The sequence below is a fragment of the Meles meles genome, chromosome 4 (assembly GCF_922984935.1).
Source record: "Meles meles chromosome 4, mMelMel3.1 paternal haplotype, whole genome shotgun sequence".
In the NCBI taxonomy this organism is placed as follows: domain Eukaryota; kingdom Metazoa; phylum Chordata; class Mammalia; order Carnivora; family Mustelidae; genus Meles; species Meles meles.
In genome coordinates, this window is record NC_060069.1 from 55,406,834 (window position 1) to 55,424,798 (window position 17,965).

General features: G+C 48.1%; 2 protein-coding genes across 4 annotated transcripts in view; both read left to right on the forward strand.

The window, feature by feature from the left end:
• The window catches only part of PARL (presenilin associated rhomboid like), a 48,028-nt gene extending 42,259 nt beyond the window's left edge, over nt 1–5,769 (forward strand). Inside the window, exons 8-10 of the mRNA XM_046003658.1 lie at nt 984–1,085; nt 1,225–1,322; nt 5,439–5,769. Coding sequence (XP_045859614.1) covers nt 984–1,085; nt 1,225–1,322; nt 5,439–5,550 — 312 coding nt within the window. The 3' untranslated portion in view covers nt 5,551–5,769. The remainder of the gene's footprint in view (nt 1–983; nt 1,086–1,224; nt 1,323–5,438) is intronic.
• Nucleotides 5,770–7,965: 2,196 nt separating this feature from the next.
• Nucleotides 7,966–17,557, forward strand: MAP6D1 (MAP6 domain containing 1). 3 transcript variants are annotated; one of them, XR_006818093.1, is made up of 4 exons: nt 7,966–9,627; nt 14,222–14,339; nt 14,928–15,059; nt 15,724–17,557. XR_006818093.1 is itself a non-coding variant. In XM_046003659.1 (3 exons), exons 1-3 carry the CDS (start codon nt 9,251–9,253, stop codon nt 15,006–15,008), a joined length of 576 nt encoding a protein of 191 aa, XP_045859615.1. In that variant the 5' UTR covers nt 7,967–9,250; the 3' UTR covers nt 15,009–17,557. The 3 variants fall into 3 exon arrangements, 1 of the variants encoding a protein (XP_045859615.1); XR_006818092.1 differs by having other exon boundaries at nt 7,967–9,627; nt 14,928–15,353; XM_046003659.1 differs by having other exon boundaries at nt 7,967–9,627; nt 14,928–17,557.
• Nucleotides 17,558–17,965: the final 408 nt, after the last annotated feature.

Consider the following 17,965-nt stretch of genomic DNA (forward strand, 5'->3'; position numbering starts at 1 on the left):
TTTGTTGTTGTTTTCCAGTAAACTTTAGGCCCAACATGGGGTTTGAACTCACAACTCTGAGATCAAGAGTTGTGTGCTTTACCGACTGGGCCAGCCAGGCGCCCTGACATTTAGATTTTTATTCTCTAATATGAGGTCATTGGGAGAAGTGCTTCTTAGGCAGGCAGATAGGTGTGTGTCCCTGGGAGGAACTGTGATAGGTGGGTCATGCAGAACCATCGGACAGACATGGCACGCTTTCCTGAGGCAGAACATTTGTGCAGAGGTTTTAAAGAAAATGTTTAGTTTTATTATGAAGTAGGGTGCAAATTTCACGTGGTGTGTATTTGTTTTTTAGAAAAAGCATTATGGTGCCTCAGCGCAGTAGGCAGCGCATCAGTCTCCTAGAAAAAGCATTATATTTGGAAGAAATTCATGCATGTGGGTTTCTTTGGGCAAATTCATGTCACACTCTGGGTGAATTGGCTTTGTGGAAATTTGAGAATTTCTTTTTAGTCATTCAGTGAAATCCCTGAAGTTCATTAAGTGCTCACATGCTGGTTGTTACACATCTCATTCTTTCTAGGCAGTTACCGTGCAGTGGACTTGCAGCCCCTTTGCCTGATATTTTCTGTGTTAATAACTAAAAGCTTTTAAACTTTGTGCTCACCCTAGAAATGTGTGGCTTATAAATATAAATATAAATAATATATTTATATATAATATATATAATTTATATATAATTTTATATTTATATATTTGTATATATTATATATGAAACATAATTTATATACATATAAATTATATATTATATAAATATATTTATAAATATATTAAAATATATAAATATAAAATATAATTATAAATAATTATATATTATATATTTATAAATAATATAAATAATATAAAAATAAATTTAAAACAGTATTGCTACTTTAGATAATTATAGTCACTAAACAGTTGCACATTGAGATTCTCACATGTTCATGTGTGTTCATTTGCAGTCAGGTGCAATCATGACCGTCCTTGCTGCTGTCTGCACAAAGATCCCAGAAGGGAGGCTCGCCATTATCTTCCTTCCAATGTTCACATTCACAGCAGGGAATGTGAGTATTTTTATGAAGTGAAATGCTGGGGACAGTGGTGATATTTTTACATTGACTGAATTCTTGCCCTTAAATTAGAAATGTCAATGCTGGAGGAATCAAAGTTGTACTAGTTCTATTCTCTTTTGCTGGCTTTCAGGCCCTAAAAGCCATTATTGCCATGGATACAGCAGGAATGATCTTGGGATGGAAATTTTTTGATCATGCAGCACATCTTGGGGGAGCTCTCTTTGGAATGTAAGTATGGGTATAACTGATTGCTACACTGCCTTCGTGGGTCCTCTCCCCCCGCCCACCTTAGGAAGGCAGAGCAAGGCAGTTAACTCTGGGATGGAAGCAGGGGCAGGTGGGGGTGGGAGGGTGAGAAAACTTGCACACAGTTTGCTTTAGCCTTGCCTGACTTCACCACATGAGGTAGAAGGAGAAGAATTACAGTCTTGGCCCAGCCTCAGTTGTTGGTGGAGCTGTTGTGCCTTTGACCTACCCTTGATCTCCATTCACCCCAACTCGGAAGCTGTCAAGATTCCTAGCCCCTCTTGGGATTCTGTTCCCCACCCCGCAGTGTGCGCTGTTTTCTCCTTTCCTCACTCTTAGGCCTTCTCTCCTGCCACCGTGACTCACCTCCCTGTCACCAGTGCTGGGCAGACACAAAGTGGACACTGCCTGGGACAGATGTCCAGGTGTGTGGTGCTGTCTGAACAAGTAGAGGCTGGGGATCCTAAACCTGTGTTTACTGGGCATCTGTTAGGTGGCAGACTCTGAGCTAGTGGTTTCCATTCTACTCTTACTACTTTCATTTTACTGATGGGAAACAGACTCAAAAGTGATCTTCCCCAGGTCAGATAGCTAGGAGCAGAGCAAAGATTTAAACCCAGATCCAAAGTCCCTCCCACCTCCATCACACCATATCGAGTACAATAGCAGTGTTCACAAGATCTTCCATTTGGGTGTCACACGATGGAATTTTGCCTAAAACATAGTGGCGCTGGAGCGACTATCACAGAACTCAGGACTCCTGGACCCATCTGACCAGGAGAGTCCCTTCAGCAGAGTCATTGTCTATTGGATGTACTAGATCCCCTGATGGACTGTTTTTTTCCTGCATAAATATTGCTTTTTGTGGCATTTACTTGGTTTTTAATTTTTTTTTCATGACAATGGAAAACTTAAGCTTTTTAATTAAAAAAAAAGAAAGAAAGAAAAAATCTATTCTAAGTGGAGCAGTTTTGCCCAGTAGGCGGTGAAACTAAATGCCATTATGCCATTTATAATTTTCAGTGATGATTAAAGAATCGCATATGTGAGTTCTGGCTTTAACAGCAGCACATTATAAATAGTAGAAACTGACCTGATATTACAATGTGAGAAACATAAAGACTTAGGAAAAACGGTTCTGTTTTATGAACTCTAAATTTATCTCTCTGGATCCTCCCATTTATACTTAAAGGATCTTCTCCCCAGCAGGTTTTTATTCTTCTGAACTATAATTAGATGACCTTTTCCATTCTGAAAATAATTGGGTCAAATGTATTTTAAAGTACAGGATCTGAAAGGCAGAGGAGTCCCTTCTCTTTGCGGTTTCTAATTTCAGCTCCTTTCATTTACTAGATCTCAGTCATATCCAGAATTCATCTTTTCCAACATCTTTAATTCAGCTAGTAAAGCTAAATATTTAGAAATTCGTACTGATGGTAAAGATTCCTTTAGTATCCTCCTGCATATTTCCTTGACTCTGTGTCCCTCCCCTTGTACTTTCGCAATAATAAGCGCTAACATGTATTGAATATTTGCTGTGTGCCCAAGCTAAGGGCTGATTTAATACTCTTAAACCCTGTAGGGTATTCATTTTATGGGAAGGAACTGCTTTATTTTATTTAATTTTTTCAAAGATTTTATTTTTTTGAGAGAGTGTGAATGGGAAGGCAGGTCAGAGGAAGAAGAAACAGACTCCCCGCTGAGCAGGGAGCCCAACTTGGGGTTCGATCCCAGGACTCCGAGATCATGACCTGAGCTGAGAGCAGATGCTTAACTGCCTGAGCCAGCCACACAGGCATCCCAGAAACTGCTTTAAAGAAGGCAGCCGGTTCGAAGTCACACAGCTAGTCCTTGCAGAGCTGAGTTTCAGAGTGAGCACTGGGCTGTGCGGCTGTTGCTGAACAAACCCAAAACACCAAATCAAAACAGAGATTGATCATTTTAAAGTGTTTTCCTACTTTTAATTTAGCCAAATGACCAATTATATTTTAACTTCCAAGTATAATCAGAACAGTTTACCTGTAATATTCAAGTATTTGACTCTCCGCTTGAAATGAGAGGGTTACAGAGTGTCTTAGGAGGACCTTTATTAATGGAGAGCTCCTGACAAGTGATTCATTTCTTGCAGGAGTTTTACAATTGCATTTAATCTTAAGTGATCCTTTTTCTCTTGTTCTGAGTTCAGCATAAAATTTGACTAAGCCCAAAAGAATTTTGAGCATGGCTTTTAATTTGCATGTTTTTAAAAATGTCTTTCTCTAAATTTACTAATTACTTTATTTTTCAACATTTTATTTTTTATTTATTTTATTATTTTTTTTTAAATATTTATTTGACAGAGAGAAATCACAACTAGGCAGAGAGGCAGGCAGAGAGGAGGAAGCAGGCTCCCTGCGGAGCAGATAGCCCGATGCGGGGCTGGATCCCAGGACTCTGGGATCATGAACTGAGCCGAAGGCAGAGGCTTTAACCCACTGAGCCACCCAGGTGCCCCTCAACATTTTAATTATGACTATTTTTTAACTATATTTAGTGAATATTAAAATCAAGTACTTTAAAGAGATTTCAGTACTTTATAACAAACATTCAGAACATTAAAAAATTGAAACATTAAACTGATATTTTGATACAAACCTGAGCCATTTAAATAGAGAATTTTTTAAGTCAGGTGTCTGGGGAGATGCAGAGTAACAGTCTGGTCTCTGCCTCAGGGAACATGAAATCTGTTTGGGCAAACCAGAGCAAAAATAAAGGTGTCAGTCATGCAGCTTTCAGTAACAGCCATTCCAAATGAATCCCACCTCCTCCAGGAAGCCCTCACAGCCTTCTCCTAGCTCAGGAGAAGAGGAGGTAGGTGCCCCTGAGTTATGCTACAGCTGTGCCCCTCTCAGGTGGAGCTTCTGGTCTTGTAGTATATAAGACCTTTGGGCTTCTAAAGGCAGGCCCTGCTCACTGGCACTCAACTGTGTGTTCCTCAACTTCTAGTAGGTGCTCTCTAGATGCTGCAGTAGTGGTGGGGGCATAGCTTTCAGAGTCAGATGAGGTTCTAGTGTCCTTTCTGGTGATCCCTATTTGCGCAGCCCAGGCAGGGTAAATTACTAAACCTCTTGGTGCTTCAGCTTCCTCAGCTCATTGCTTCAGGCTGCTTTCAGGCAGTTTTAAATGGCAGAATGGGGATTGGAATTGTACTTTAAAAGATGGGGAGTTGGGGCGCCTGGGTGGTTCAGTGGGTTAAGCCTCTTCCTTCGGCTCAGGTCATGGTCTCAGGGTCCTGGGATCAAGGCCTGCATCAGGCTCTCTGCTCAGCGGGGAGCCTGCTTCCCCCTCTCTCTTTCTGCCTCTCTGCCTACTTGTGATCTCTCTCTCTGTCAAATAAATAAAATCTTAAAAAAAAAAAGATGGGGAGAATTTGGATCAACAGATGACCCTTTGTGTAGCCAGGTAGGAGGGGATGAGAAGCATTTAAACTGTTGCATCTGGCTAGCTCAGTCGGTTAAGGTCTGCCTTTGGCACAGATCCTGGGTCCTGAGTCCTGGGATGGAGCCCACCGCCCCCACCCCCACCCCTCCCAACCTGGCATGCTTAGCAGGGAGCCTGCTTCTCCCTCTGCCCACCCCCTACCTGCGCTCTTGAACTCTCTCAAGTAAATAAAATCTTAAAAAGCTATTGAAGCCATCATTAGTGACTTCGAATGCTGACATTTCTTATATTTAATGTAGTGACAGGAGACCAGGCTTAAAATCTGTCTGACCTTCAGGTGAGTTCTTGACCAACTGCTCAGAAGCTCTTAGCCCCTGAGCAAATTGCTTTCTCTGAGACTTGGTTTCCTCATGTCTTCATGGGGATTGATGCTTAATTGCAGTGGTGAATCAACAGTAGTATGTGTCATATGTGCCCGCTTTGGCCTTTCACATACTCCATATTAAAGGTGAGTCATTGCTCTACAGCAAATAAATTAATCAGCTATTTAATAAGCAAGATAGTAAATGACCATGGCATTCAGTTTTTTAAAATGTCAACTTGATATCATCATGGTACTTAACATTAGTATGTCATACTGTTTGAATGTTGAACTTGGTTTGTTTTTCTTTTCCCCAGATGGTATATCACTTACGGTCATGAACTCATTTGGAAGAACAGGGAGCCTTTAGTGAAAATTTGGCATGAAATGAGGACTAACAGCCCCAAGAAAGGAGGCGGCTCGAAGTAAAACTGGGATTGGATGAGACTGGTGTGTGTGTCCTGTGCTGCCCCAAGAGTCCCAGGACACATCGGCCCTGGAGTGACCACGTCTTTGCTCCTGCCTGGAAGATACCCAGCACTGAGCTTTCCCAGTATTTTAAACTCTATCCCCAGTACCTGTCTTATTAGAAAGTGAATTATGACGAAGTTGTGAAATAAAGGTTTCTATCTCTAGTTTGTAAACAGAGGGTGTGTGTCCCTTTTGAAGAGCACTGATACTGCCCTGGAATCGTGCTGTTAGTTGTTACATTTGATGTAGCGGGAGCCGTGAACTTGGTGGAACTGTACAGGGAAGTTCTGACAGAGACTCAGATGCTTGTTTTTGTACTTTGGCCTTCTTGCATCTCTGCTTACTCACCTACCCCTTTCCTTGGTTGGTTGGCAGGTTAAAAACAAACAAAAAAATCTTCTGTCTGTCATGACTGAAATAACAGAGGTAGTATTTTCTAAGTTTTCCTAAGGTAATGTTTTCTGGCAGTGAGTGCCATATACAAAAAGCTATTTAGGCTTCGTTTTCTAGATTAAAATTGTAGCTAATTTAAGCCTTAGAAGGAAATATCTTGGATAAGTTCAGACTTGAATCTGAGCCTAATTGCATCTTATATTTTAAAATGTACATTTGAATTGAGGCATCATACTAAAATAGCAGAGTGGCCATCAGAACAGCTTCCCTGTGGTTGAATTCGTGTTTGCCCTCATGATTGAAAATTATTTCTAGGAAATGCATTTTGAGAATTTAATAGTATTTGTTGAGCTGATTTATAGGAGAGTTTTCTGTCTTTGGTGGCCTCAGGAGGTAATACCAGTTCTTGCACCTGGAGGGAGTGCAGCCAGCTGTCATGGAGGGGGTCAGGCTTTATGGAAAGGAGTGAGTTGTGCCCACCTCACAGTGCTGAGCTGAAAGGTAGCGTATCCCCACACAGAGGCCTTGTGTAGGATTTGACAGTTCATATTCTTTTTTCCCCCCAGATTTTTCTCTAGAGAAATACCAGTTATTCTTACCAGGCAGAAAGGATTCTATCCTAATGTCACTTCCAGGAGAGAGAGAGGGAGAGTGAGTGAGTGAGTGAGTGTGTGTGTGTGTTTGTGTTTCTTTTGACCTAGCTCTCATTTTGCCAGTAAGGAACAGGGTAGTTGTGTGTGGGAACTGCTTGGGGTCACACTGCTGTGCTTTGACATTATGAACATACTACGCTAATACAGACGAGGCAAGAAGCATTTCCCAGAGATGGGATGGGAGGCTGAGATCACATGGACGTTTCGTACGGAGTCAAAAATGAAATTTATGTCTTGCTGTGGGTAGACTAGGGACGCGGACTGTGAAGACATGTTTTCCTGCTTTGTGATGGTTAGGGAGGGAGCGTTTAGAAGGTCAAGTCCCTAAATCACTTCTCTGTGCAGAACATCCCTCAGTGCTGGTGCCTTTTAAAAGGCAAATGCCGTTCTGTGAGAGGCCTTGTGAAAGGTGAGAGCCCAGCCCTGGAAGCATGAGTCTTACAGTCGAGAGCTTTGGCAGTTGTCCCTACTCTTTGCCTACTAGGGTGTTTTCTCACTGTAGCTTCTCTGCTGACACCTGAGCACCCAAAGGCCATGTTCTGCCTGGCTCATGTGCCTCTTGGGCTGTGCCTCCTGTACTGGCTTGTTAAGTGTGGTGTCCCCAGGAAAGCAGCTGTCTCGTCTCACTCGACCTCCCCTGGCTTCAGTTATCTTCATGAGGATGTCTTCTGAGCTCTGGGCCTGTGAACTATTTCCGTCCTTAGTACCTGCATCTACTTAGTACTGCATCATACCAGGTATGGTTTCAGGTGCTGGGATCCCACTGCATAGACACCTCAAGTACCACTCCTGGCTTAAGGAGTGATCTCACCAATTGGAAGCCAGAAACTTGGGAGCCATTCTAGATTTCTTCCCCTCCCATGTCTAGAATCCAGTGCCCCTCCCACTCCCAGTGCCTGTGCCTTAGTTCAGTCCCTTATCTCTAACCTGGACTGTTGAGAGTATTCTCCAGCTGGTCTCTAAAATTTCCTTGTCTGTCTTCATATGGCCACAGAGTGCTGAAAACACTTCAGTCATTCCCTATTGTCTTCCATGAAAAACTTGTGGCTCCCGAGGTTCTCTGATCCAGCCTCTGATGCCTTTGGCTAAACCTCCCAATCCCCTACCCTGCATTTCCAGCCTGAACAACTATCCTCCCTCATTACAGGTGGCGGGGCCAGCCGCCCTCCGCCACTTGCTTTATCCAGTTCTCTTGTCACCTACTACACTGAACCTCCTAGAGTCCCCCAGCATTATTCCAGGCACACAGTAAGTGCTCTTTGTTGCTTAATAAATGATGAAGAAATAAAAGGAAGAGCTATCACTTTTTTTTTTCTTTCTTCCTGCAGGATGGAGTATTGTATTCTCCAAAGTCCCAAGTGACTATCCCAGGGCCCTGGAGTACAGCGGTCACAGAAAGCTTGTCCAGCCCAGGGAGAGCAGGTGTGTAACTTTCCAGTGACATCCCAGTGTGCTCCTCTCCTGCTGCCTCCTGGGTCATGGCCTGGCCACCGCAGCTGTCACTTTACTGTGACTGGAAGCTGAGAGGGGGTGGTTTGGGGAAGAATCTGTGTCCTGACTGGTCAGGGCTCCACTGCAGTTTTCTGCTCTAAGATGCAGACTGGAGACTGTCCAAGTATGTGCTGGAGATGGAGCTCTGGCTAATTAATGCTGTTTCAGTCGTGTGATTAGTCAGTGGTCTGCAGTACACATTGAGGGCATGTGTCAGATACTCAGGAAGTCTTTTGAGTGTGGCCAGGGAGATGTTTCTGATGCCCTGTCCTGCATTAAACAGACTGACCTCTAGCCTAGAAGATTACCCAAACTTTGCAATAAAAAAAGTGCATGCACAGGAGGGAAGGGAATGTTTACAGCACAATGGGCAGAGATGGCAGCTTTATAACGCCAAGTCTTCTGTTGCCATGCTTTAAAATGAGGGATTTTAGAACTCAGGGAAAGGTCAGTTGAGGGCTAATACCAGTTCTCAATGAAAACTGGATTGGCTGTTACAAATTTAGCGTGGTAAAGTCAAATAGTGACTCACTGGCTGATTCAAGCACGTGTCCTCTGGAAGCATGCCCGCCCCACCCCCTCCCCCGTCTGCCCTGTGATCCCCAGCATCGGGGCACCTCTGCTCTGTGCACACCCTCCCACGAGTCCCCGCGGAGCAGCCTGGCACAAATGCGGCAGCCTTGGCTGCTCCGCAAGCCCCAACAGCCTGGCAGCAGCGGACTGCGCCCATGCCGGCCCAGGACCCTGCGACCGCGTTGTCGCCACCGGGCTCTCGGCTCTTGGCGAAACAGGTCCGATTTAGAAAATAGTATTAAAGGAACTTTGGATTAAAAGTTGAAACCTTCCAGCTAGACGCTAGTGAATGCCTGCAGGCATTTTTGGGTGCCCCCCCCCGCCCCCCGCCTTCCCATCCCCACCTCCCCGCCTCTGCTCCCACCGGTCAGTGCTCCTTGGCGGCGCGCACCCAGGCCCCACCGGGCTCTCCTCCCTCCACTGCCGGCCTCCCCCAGGCCAGGGGGCGGCGCTGCGGCGGCGCGGGGAGGGCCGCGGGGGCGGGGACGCTGGGCGGGGGCGGTGCGGCCAGGAGCGCCGGGAGCCGAGCGGAGGGCACCCGGGCCAGCATGGCGTGGCCCTGCATCAGCCGCTTATGCTGCCTGGCGCGGCGCTGGAACCAGCTGGACCGCTCCGACGTGGCAGTTCCGCTCACCCTGCACAGCTACTCGGACCTCGAGAGCGAGGAGCCCGGTGCAGGCGGCGCCGCTTCCCGCAGGGGCCCGTCTCCTGCAGGCACCCGGGACCCCGGCCGGGACGTGCCGCTCACTCAGTACCAGCGGGACTTTGGCGTGTGGACGGCCCCCACGGGGCCCAGGGATGCTCCACAGGGGCGTGGGTCGGGTGTGGGCAGCCGCAGGAACAAGCCCACCACGGCTCCTGGCCGGGGTGTCTACGTGCTCCCCATCGGCGACGCGGACTCGGCTGTGGTGACCACGTCGTACAGGTATTGGGGCTTGGGGCGGGGGTGGGGGGGGGTGGGGGGGAGCGCATTGAGTCTGGACCCCATGGTAGGAGGAAACGGAGGCTGTGAACCATGAGGACCACCTTGGTGGGGAGGGAGGAGGTACCTGGAGCCCCCATCCCACACCACTTGGAGAGCTGTAGGCGACCTCGGAGGTCATCCCCTTTGGTCCCAGATCCCAGTGCACTTCGAGGTATCATACCTCCGCTGCTCCCTAACAGTCCCCCACGCCAGTGAATGAGCGAGCACCTCTGCTGACAGGGAGCTCACTAACTTGCTCACACCTCACGTCTTTCCCTCCTCTCCCGCAGCCCTATCAGAGTTAAAATCTGCTTTAACTTCCACCAAGTGGGCCTCGCCATAGGCAGGGTATGTGCGGGTCAGCTGCCTGAGCTCCCTCTGCCCGGTGCCCTCTGTGGATGCGTTGCTGGTGAGGACCAGACAGGGCTCCCAGTAGGTGGCCCCCTAGGGAATCTCGCTGAGTGACTGAGATCTATGGGGCCACCCCGCCTCCACCTTAGCTCTGCCCCTGGACAACTCAGGGCATTCTTTGTCTTATTACAAAACTTGTAGTAGAAAACCAGGAAATTACAACAAATTCCTTTAACCCCACCCAAACTGGTAGTTCTTTCTAATCCTTATTTGAGTTCATACCCATTTGTAATTCTTCTGTGTTTAGGTACTGTACACATTTTCCCATCAATTTTGGATTTCTTCATGTTACTAGATTTTTTTTTTTTACAACAGGAATTTTAATAGACATGCAATGTTTTACCCAAAGGATTTACATTTGTCCATATATTGATATATGTTCCAATTATTAATCTGTCATCATTGAATATTTAGAATGTTTCTAATTTGAGACCATTAAAAACACTTCTTTTGATCCAGTACTTCATTTCCAGTTTTCCTTGCAAGTATCCTTGAATGTGGGGTGGGAACTAAGGAATCTAAGGTATGTTGCAACACTGTACTGCAGAAGATGGAAACAGTCCCCTGTGCTCCTGATGCAGCTGGCTAATTATGACTCCGCCATAGGATGGGCTACTGGGAGGCCCAGCATGTAGTGATAGTGGAAGGTCTGGAAGATCTTGGATGGGTGTATGTCAAAAAACCAAAATGCAGAACAGTGTGTCTGCTGTTTGTGTTTTTAAAAGGGGTATGATATACGTGTATCTGCTCAAATAAGTTATCTCTGGGTGGATGTGTGGAAACACAGGAACCTTTGGGGAGAGGAGGGGGAGCCGGGGAGGAAGGGATGCTGCCAGGGGCAGAAGAGCACTGACTGACTTCTCACCCTTTCAAGAACTGTTTTTTGTTTTGTTTTGTTTTTAAGCATGTACATGTGTTACCTTTAAAGAAACACATTTTTTAGAGAAAAAAATTGCTGTGATGAGCATCCTTAAAGCTAAATGTCTTTGCTCCTTTCAGTTTCTTTAGAAATTCTGACCTGTGGAATTAAAGGAGCAAAAGGGTATGAACTTTCCCCCTTGGTTTTATTATTTAAAAAATCAACCGTATTAAGGTGGGATTTCCACAGAGTAATTATTAAGACATGTAGAAGGTTCCATCTCCCCAGGGTTTCCTTCATGGGCATGCAGTTTTTCAGGAACCTAATGGGGAAAGGTAGTTGTGGGATGGGTCTTGTGCTCACTGACGCCTACTCACGCTGACTGCTGAAATGCACAGGGGAACGTCAGGGCAGGGCCAACACTGAGCCCAGATCAGGCCCTTGCCAGGCTGCAGAGGGTTCAGACTGCTGTGTGCTTGCAGTGAGCCAGCTGGACGGGCCTGAATGGTGAGAGGCCCGAGGGCCTGGGTGTGCAGCACCTTCAGATGACTGATGTTCCAGGCCAGGAGCAGGAGAAGGGGCAGAGCCTGTGGGGAGCCAGCTTCAGCTCAGGGAAGGAAGAGCTTTCTAATAATTCCAATAGACTGATGATGGAGTGACTGGCCTCCGGGGTGCTGAGCTCCTCCTCACTGGTAATGTTCGAGCGAAGGCGGGGCTTTTAGAAGTGGCCCCTCACTTGTGTTGAGCAGATGGTGAGTTTGAACATCTTGCTGGGTCCTCCCAGCTCCAGTGATACTAAAGGTACAAGTTGTTCCTCTCTGCTTACCAAGTACCAGAAACCAGGCTCAGGACTTGTCTCCCTAAGATCTCACCCCTGAGATGCTGCCATTTCTGCATCCCTTCGTTTCTTGAGCTGGGTCCTACAGTGGTGGAAAGCTACTGCCCGGAGTTGGGACTCACCAGAGCTCTTGTTTTCTGGGGTATAACTTGGTGGGTCACGTGGCCTCTCTGACACTTTTCTCTTCTGTAAAGAGGAAAGAGCTTGACTCCCGGGGTCCCCATACCCGCAAATCAGGCCTAGATCCAGGACCACTGCTGAACTTGGCTCCCCCAACAGCGTGCAGGCTGACCTCTGGAACCCCTCACCTCCCAGCTCTAGGACTTGATGTGGGAAACCATTCTGACTCCTTGTAAGACCCACATAATCTGAGTGGACTGTTTAAAGAAATTCACAAAGAAAATGAACAGATCAGGGAACCTGAGGGTACCGGAGTCCTCGTGGTCACTCACCAGCCCCTGCTCCTCTTGAGAAAACTGACCGGCCTCACTTGTTTGGCCAGATGGGCGCTGTGGATTTTACTCTTGCAGCCAGCCCTGGTCTCTCCCCTCTGGGATTTCCTAGGTGCCATTCAGCGCCTTTGGCCCAGGATCTAGTTCGACTCACTCTGGAAGACCTCCTTCCTCAGTCCTCTACCTCTTTCCTGGATAGGGCACAGGGCAGACCACTGAAGTGCCTGGCACCAAGGTTCATTATAGCCTCCTGCACGGAGATCAGTAGCCCTTTTCACGAGGAAGCTGAGGCTCAGAGAAAAGACATTTGAAACCTTGAGAACCTAAGGTGCTCGGCATTGCGACTGGTGGCCCCTGGCTCTTAGTGGGACTGCAGCCTTCAGGGTCCAGCTGAGGCCCAGAGCAGGTGGATGCTTGGTCAGGAGAGGCACCTGGTGTATGTGGTTTGTCTTGTTTTTATTATCCTCTTCACCAGGGCCATAAATCTGCTCTCCTCTCCCTGGCCGTCAACAGGTCCTGCTGCTTCTAGGCCTGAGGTTCCATCTCCATCCCCTCTGAGGTCTTCCCTCACTGGTCTCCGGCACCAGCCCCGCCCAGGAGCAGCCAGGGGGCATTGCTCTAGCTCTGGCTCTGATTCATTTCTGTGTTGGGACCTTTGCAGCCACCCTGGGGTGACAGGCTTGGGCTGCCAGGCCCAAGGCTCAGCTCAGTTTGGGGACAGAAGGGCGCATCTAGGGGAGGACCTGCTTCCTCAGGAGAAACAGAATGGCAGATGGCTCGGGCAGCTGGTCTTTGGAACCTTGCAGCTTCAGAAGCAAAAGTGATCTGATAGGGCCCAGGCCCAGCTCGCCTCCTGGCACCCCTGAGCGCTGACCACGGACAGACACAGCTGCTCCCTACCCCAGTGGCCGGCCTAGTGGTGCCCAGCTCTGCTGCTGCCAAGGACAAAGGCAGCATTGTTGACTTCTGGGCCTGAAACCCAGCCAGGGCTATGGGTGGGAGGAGATAAGACTGGATCCAGCCCGCATGTGGGTGCTGCCCCTGGCCAGCTGGACACTTTTCTACAGAACACTGTCTTGGCCTGGTGCTCCTAAGGACACAGCAGGTCTCTGCCTTCCAAGCTCCCTGTCTAGCACAGGAGTTGAGAGAATTTAAAATAGGTCTTAGTGCAAAGGAACCGAGGAATTAAATCTTTGTCAAAAAATATACTCTGAGGGGCGGCTGGGTGGCTCAGTCAGTTAAGTGTCCGACTCTTGATTTCAGTTCAGGTCATGATCTGGGGGTCATGAGATTGAGCCCTGCCCAGCAGGGAGTTTAGCTGGGAGTCTCCTTTACATTCTCTCTCCCTCTGCCCCCTCCCCCTCTAAAAAAGAAAATACGTGAACTAAAAAAAAAAAAAAATGTACTCCGAGAACATGAAGCTGGTTTGTGCCAGCCTTGTCACTTCTATCTATGGAGTCAGCCACCCCCAGGTCCTCCCCTTCTGCATCCAGGCAGAAGCGCCTGTGTACACGGTGTCCTGCAGCAGCCAGACCAGCTTGTGGTTGTTCGAGATAGTCACTACAATCTGTTCTGTTTTGTAGGAGTTAATAAGACCAGTTATTAAAAAGTAAACCTAATACTGAACTTATTTTTCCTTCTGTTGTAATCAGGTACAGAAGAACTTTGCTGTGCTGGGCACTGTCTGGGCCAGCACCTCCCTCCTGTGGATATAAGGGCCACCAGTGGCCTGGGTTGGAGGTGACCGACCTGCGCTGGTTCTGGGTGTCTCAGGCCTCTTAGAGTTGCCTGGAGACTAAAGAGGGAGCACTGAAGGAAGGGCTGGGACTTGGTTTCCGATGCCCAGCACATCCCAGGTGCTCACATCTGGATCCAATTTAGTAGTGGAGATTGGCCAGGACATTCCAAGCAGCACAGGAAAATGGCAGCGGCCCCCAAAGAGTCGGGAGGGCTGACTAATCCTGAGCCAGGTGGTAACCGTGTCCTCTATTCCAGACAGGAGTTCCAGGCCTGGACCGGAGTGAAGCCGCCAAGATCCACAAAGGCAAGACCCGCCACAGTCATCACAACCCACAGCTCCGGATGGGACAGCAGCCCCGGGGGTGGCTTCCAGGTCAGCCTGAAATGGGTGTGGCAGGGCAAAGGGCTGGGCTCCTGGCTGCAGATGGTGTGGGAACAGAGGCCCACTTTACAGGTTAGGGACTAGGAGTCGGATTTTGATGATGCAAAATGGCATTAGGGCCAAGGACAGTGTCTGAGCATCCAGTCATCCCTCAGCAGAGAGCCACAGTGGTCCTTTGTTGCTGGCCAAGGGGGGCATCTCCCTAGAGCAATTTCCTGGTGAGCAGGGTGTCCCTTTCCCTCCTAAATCCCAATCTTACCCTTGACCGCTGAGCAGTAACAATGAGCCTTCCACGTCCTTGGCATTTGTGTTAGAAGATGGGAGGTTGGGACTGTTCAGCTTCCTGATTCCACCCAAAGGAGGCTTCAGGGAGCAGAACAAAAGGTCCAGGTGCCATATTTGACCTAATGCAGTGACCTGCCCCGTGCATGTTTCCCACACAGACCCTTTAGGTCAGCAGTCTCAACTCTTGGGATGACAAGAGGCAGAAATTTTCTTCCTGGAGCTGGGATGGGACGTGGTGGGGAAGGGAAGTGGAGGGAAAGGCACACTGATATGGGGCCACATTTCATTTTTCAGGCTCCTGAGGGGAAGAAGAAGTTCACCCCTAACCCATCAGCCATCTTTCAGGCTTCAGCCCCCCGGATCCTCAATGTGTGACTGGCCACACTGGCACCAAGATGGGGCTGTCCTCGGCCACTCAGGGACTGGGTGAGATCCTGGGATGGCCCCTCTGCTGTGTGAGGGGAAGGCCCATATTTCTTTCTGTGGGCACCACTCCCTGGCTGCCACCAGGCTGTGGGCCTGGCACGGATGGACACGGCAGCACCCAGCTCAGCTTTGGGCCTCAGTCATCCTCTTTTTCCTTGAGAAGTATACAAAGGCTTCAGATCTTTCAATTGCCTCTTTTGGCCTCCCTTCAGTTTTTAAATCTGAAGAACTTAAGGATCAATTCTGTTTACAACAGAATTGGTCTGTGCAGGCTGAAGAACACAGTCATAACAGGTGCTTAAAATAATCAGTCCCCTTAGTTGTTTTCCCAGGCTGCATGAGAACTTTGGGACCTACGGTAACCCAAGGGGACTGTCCTTGGAGATGCCTACAAATGGCCACACATTCAGGTTGAAGAGATCTTGGGTTATTACCTGCATGTGACTCACCATGATGCTGAGTAACTAGGATGTCATTTCCCAAAGGAACAGAGTATCAATCACAGGGTTTCAATTTCAAAGACGTAATTTAGGGCCCAGATGACCCTTATGTTTTAACAAAAGGCTTCTTATGAGGAGTGCTTGAAGTGCTGAATGAATGTCCTTGACCTTGTAGGTTTCTGAGCCCCACATTTTATTACTAATTCCAGTTTTTTCCCTTACAGTTGACGACTAGAAGGGAACACCATATGTACTGGCAAAGAACTGAGAGGGTTTTTTTGGGACGAAGTGGCATTAGCCTCATTCTCTGAAAGACTTTAACATGTTATCTACACCTAGATGACTCCCACCCTGCTCTCTCACTTACAGTTGGGGGAGCTCACTGTGAGGAGGCAGCTGTCGGCTTTGGAAAGCTGCCTCCTTTGCCGGTAAGTCCCAGCCCACGTGGCCACACGGAGGGAGCCTGGCCTAGTTTGCACAGCCGGCGGTCAAACATTCAAAGGCATTTCTGTCCCCTCTTGGAAATTAGAGGCACAGGCTAAGGACAGTTCTTGGTAAGAAAACTCCAGGATTTCCCTGTGGCTCTTCCTCCCTCTCCAGCCCCCACGCGCTGCGTTTGGTGAGCATTTAGTTAAACCGCAGGCGCAGACCTCCCGTTTCCCAGCCCCTCGGACGACTTGGAGCAGGGCTGGTCCCTCAGAGGGAGGCCTGGCTCTGGCTGGCACAGCCTTCCTCTTACTGCAGCAAAGGAAATGCTCTGAATCATTTTAAAGGCAGAACCAAACCATATGCTTACACAAAGGATTCTATTATTTCCGACTTCATTGGTTTGCATGTTAGACGTTTCTAAAAGAGAGACTGCCTGCTGCTGTGCATTCTGTGGGAAATGAACAGATTAACCGTACAATCTCAGATTTTACTAAAATGCAAAAATGTACTGTTACAATTTCTTGTTAGCTTATTTAATTATAAACCTGGAGCGCCTTCTCATACGTCTTTATCTCCCTCTCGGACTTTGGCAGATTGTGGCTATTACTGGTTGCCCCTTGAAGGCTGACAAATCCCAAGTTCTCTCCCTTTGGACTGCCATCCACAGTGGTGTCTTACGCGGTATTCACAGGACACACCAACCTCCCCTCTTTCATGTGCACCACCCTCCGCACCCCCGAGGTTAGGGTGAAAAGACCCTCTTTGAAGCTGGTCTTGGGCTAACTCCTGACTTCTCTACTCACTGTGAGCAGCTTCAGCTTCCATTTCCTTATCTGCAGAGTAAGGAGAACACCCCTACCTTGCTAGTAGGAGTTTGTTTACGGGCAGCATGCTTATTAGTACAGCGAATGGCCAGCAAAGCACAAACATGACAATTGTGCAGACATGACAATTGTCCTTTCCTGCCCAGGCCCCCCTCCTTCTCAGGGAGCTGGCTCTATTCTCCCTTGCAGGTTTGGCCCATCTGAAGCCACTAACACAGTCCTTCTCCCTAGACCCTGCTTGTGTCCCCCTTCTCTCCCTGAGAGCCTGCAGATCAGACCGAAAGGCTATACCTCAGCCGGAGCCCACAGGCCTGCCTTTCCTGGCAGCCTTGGCACCACAGCAGCGGGAGCACCCCTGCCTCACGTGGCCTGCCTCTGAAGGCAGACTGCACGCCCAGGAACCTTTTTGGAATGCGCCAGGAGAGACAGCTTTTCACCAAATCCCCAACTCGATCATCCTCTTTACTAGGCATCATTATTAGAAGACTCGGGTTCTGAAGAAGGAACTTCCACCCATTCTAGGTCTTAGTAAGGCCTAACATCCCATTAGGCTTTCCAAAACAACTGAGACAGTAGTCTCGGGCATGTGGTACTGACCACATACTTCATACACATATATAAAACAGAGGAAAATGCAGTGAATACTAATGGTGGTTATCTTTGGGAAGGGGAATTATGGGTAACTAAATTTTTTACACCTTACTATATTTGCTAAAGTTCCTATATAATAATTTTGTATTAATTCTGTAAAGAGTAATGTTTTTAAAAATAAAAAGTTGAATCTGTCAGCTAATTTCAGCCAGAAGCAAGCGTTCAGTATCAGTGATTCCATAACCAGTGTTAGCACTGCCAGCAGCTGCCAGAACTTGCCCTGAGGATGCACCGTGACACCCACGCGGAGTGGTGCCCCTGAAGTCCTCCCCCACAGCCGCTGAGACCAAGGTCCTGCCTCTGTGCTCCATGGTGCTTCAAAACTCAGAAAAACCCAGTACGAGTGAGAATACTTTCATACCTGTACTTACACCAGGATTTTCAGCCAAACTCCTCAAAAGCAGCTTTTGAAAAACCTTGACCCTACAGCCCACCTAGGCAGATGGGGGAACGTCCCCTTTAGTGGGGTCAGGTCTGCCAGCGCTGTTCACACAGGCTTCTGTCAGTAAGAGGGAGTCCCCAGCTGACGAACTGCCTGGGACATGAATCTCCGTCCTGGGGC

What these genes read in the sequence shown, in the direction of transcription:
- MAP6D1 (XM_046003659.1), top strand. Translation starts at nt 9,251, where the DNA reads ATGGCGTGGCCCTGCATCAGCCGCTTATGCTGCCTGGCGCGGCGCTGG. An exon ending in GTGGTGACCACGTCGTACAG is followed by an intron (nt 9,628 to 14,221) that starts GTATTGGGGCTT and finishes CCTCTATTCCAG; the next exon opens with ACAGGAGTTCCAGGCCTGGA. An exon ending in GCCCCGGGGGTGGCTTCCAG is followed by an intron (nt 14,340 to 14,927) that starts GTCAGCCTGAAA and finishes TTCATTTTTCAG; the next exon opens with GCTCCTGAGGGGAAGAAGAA.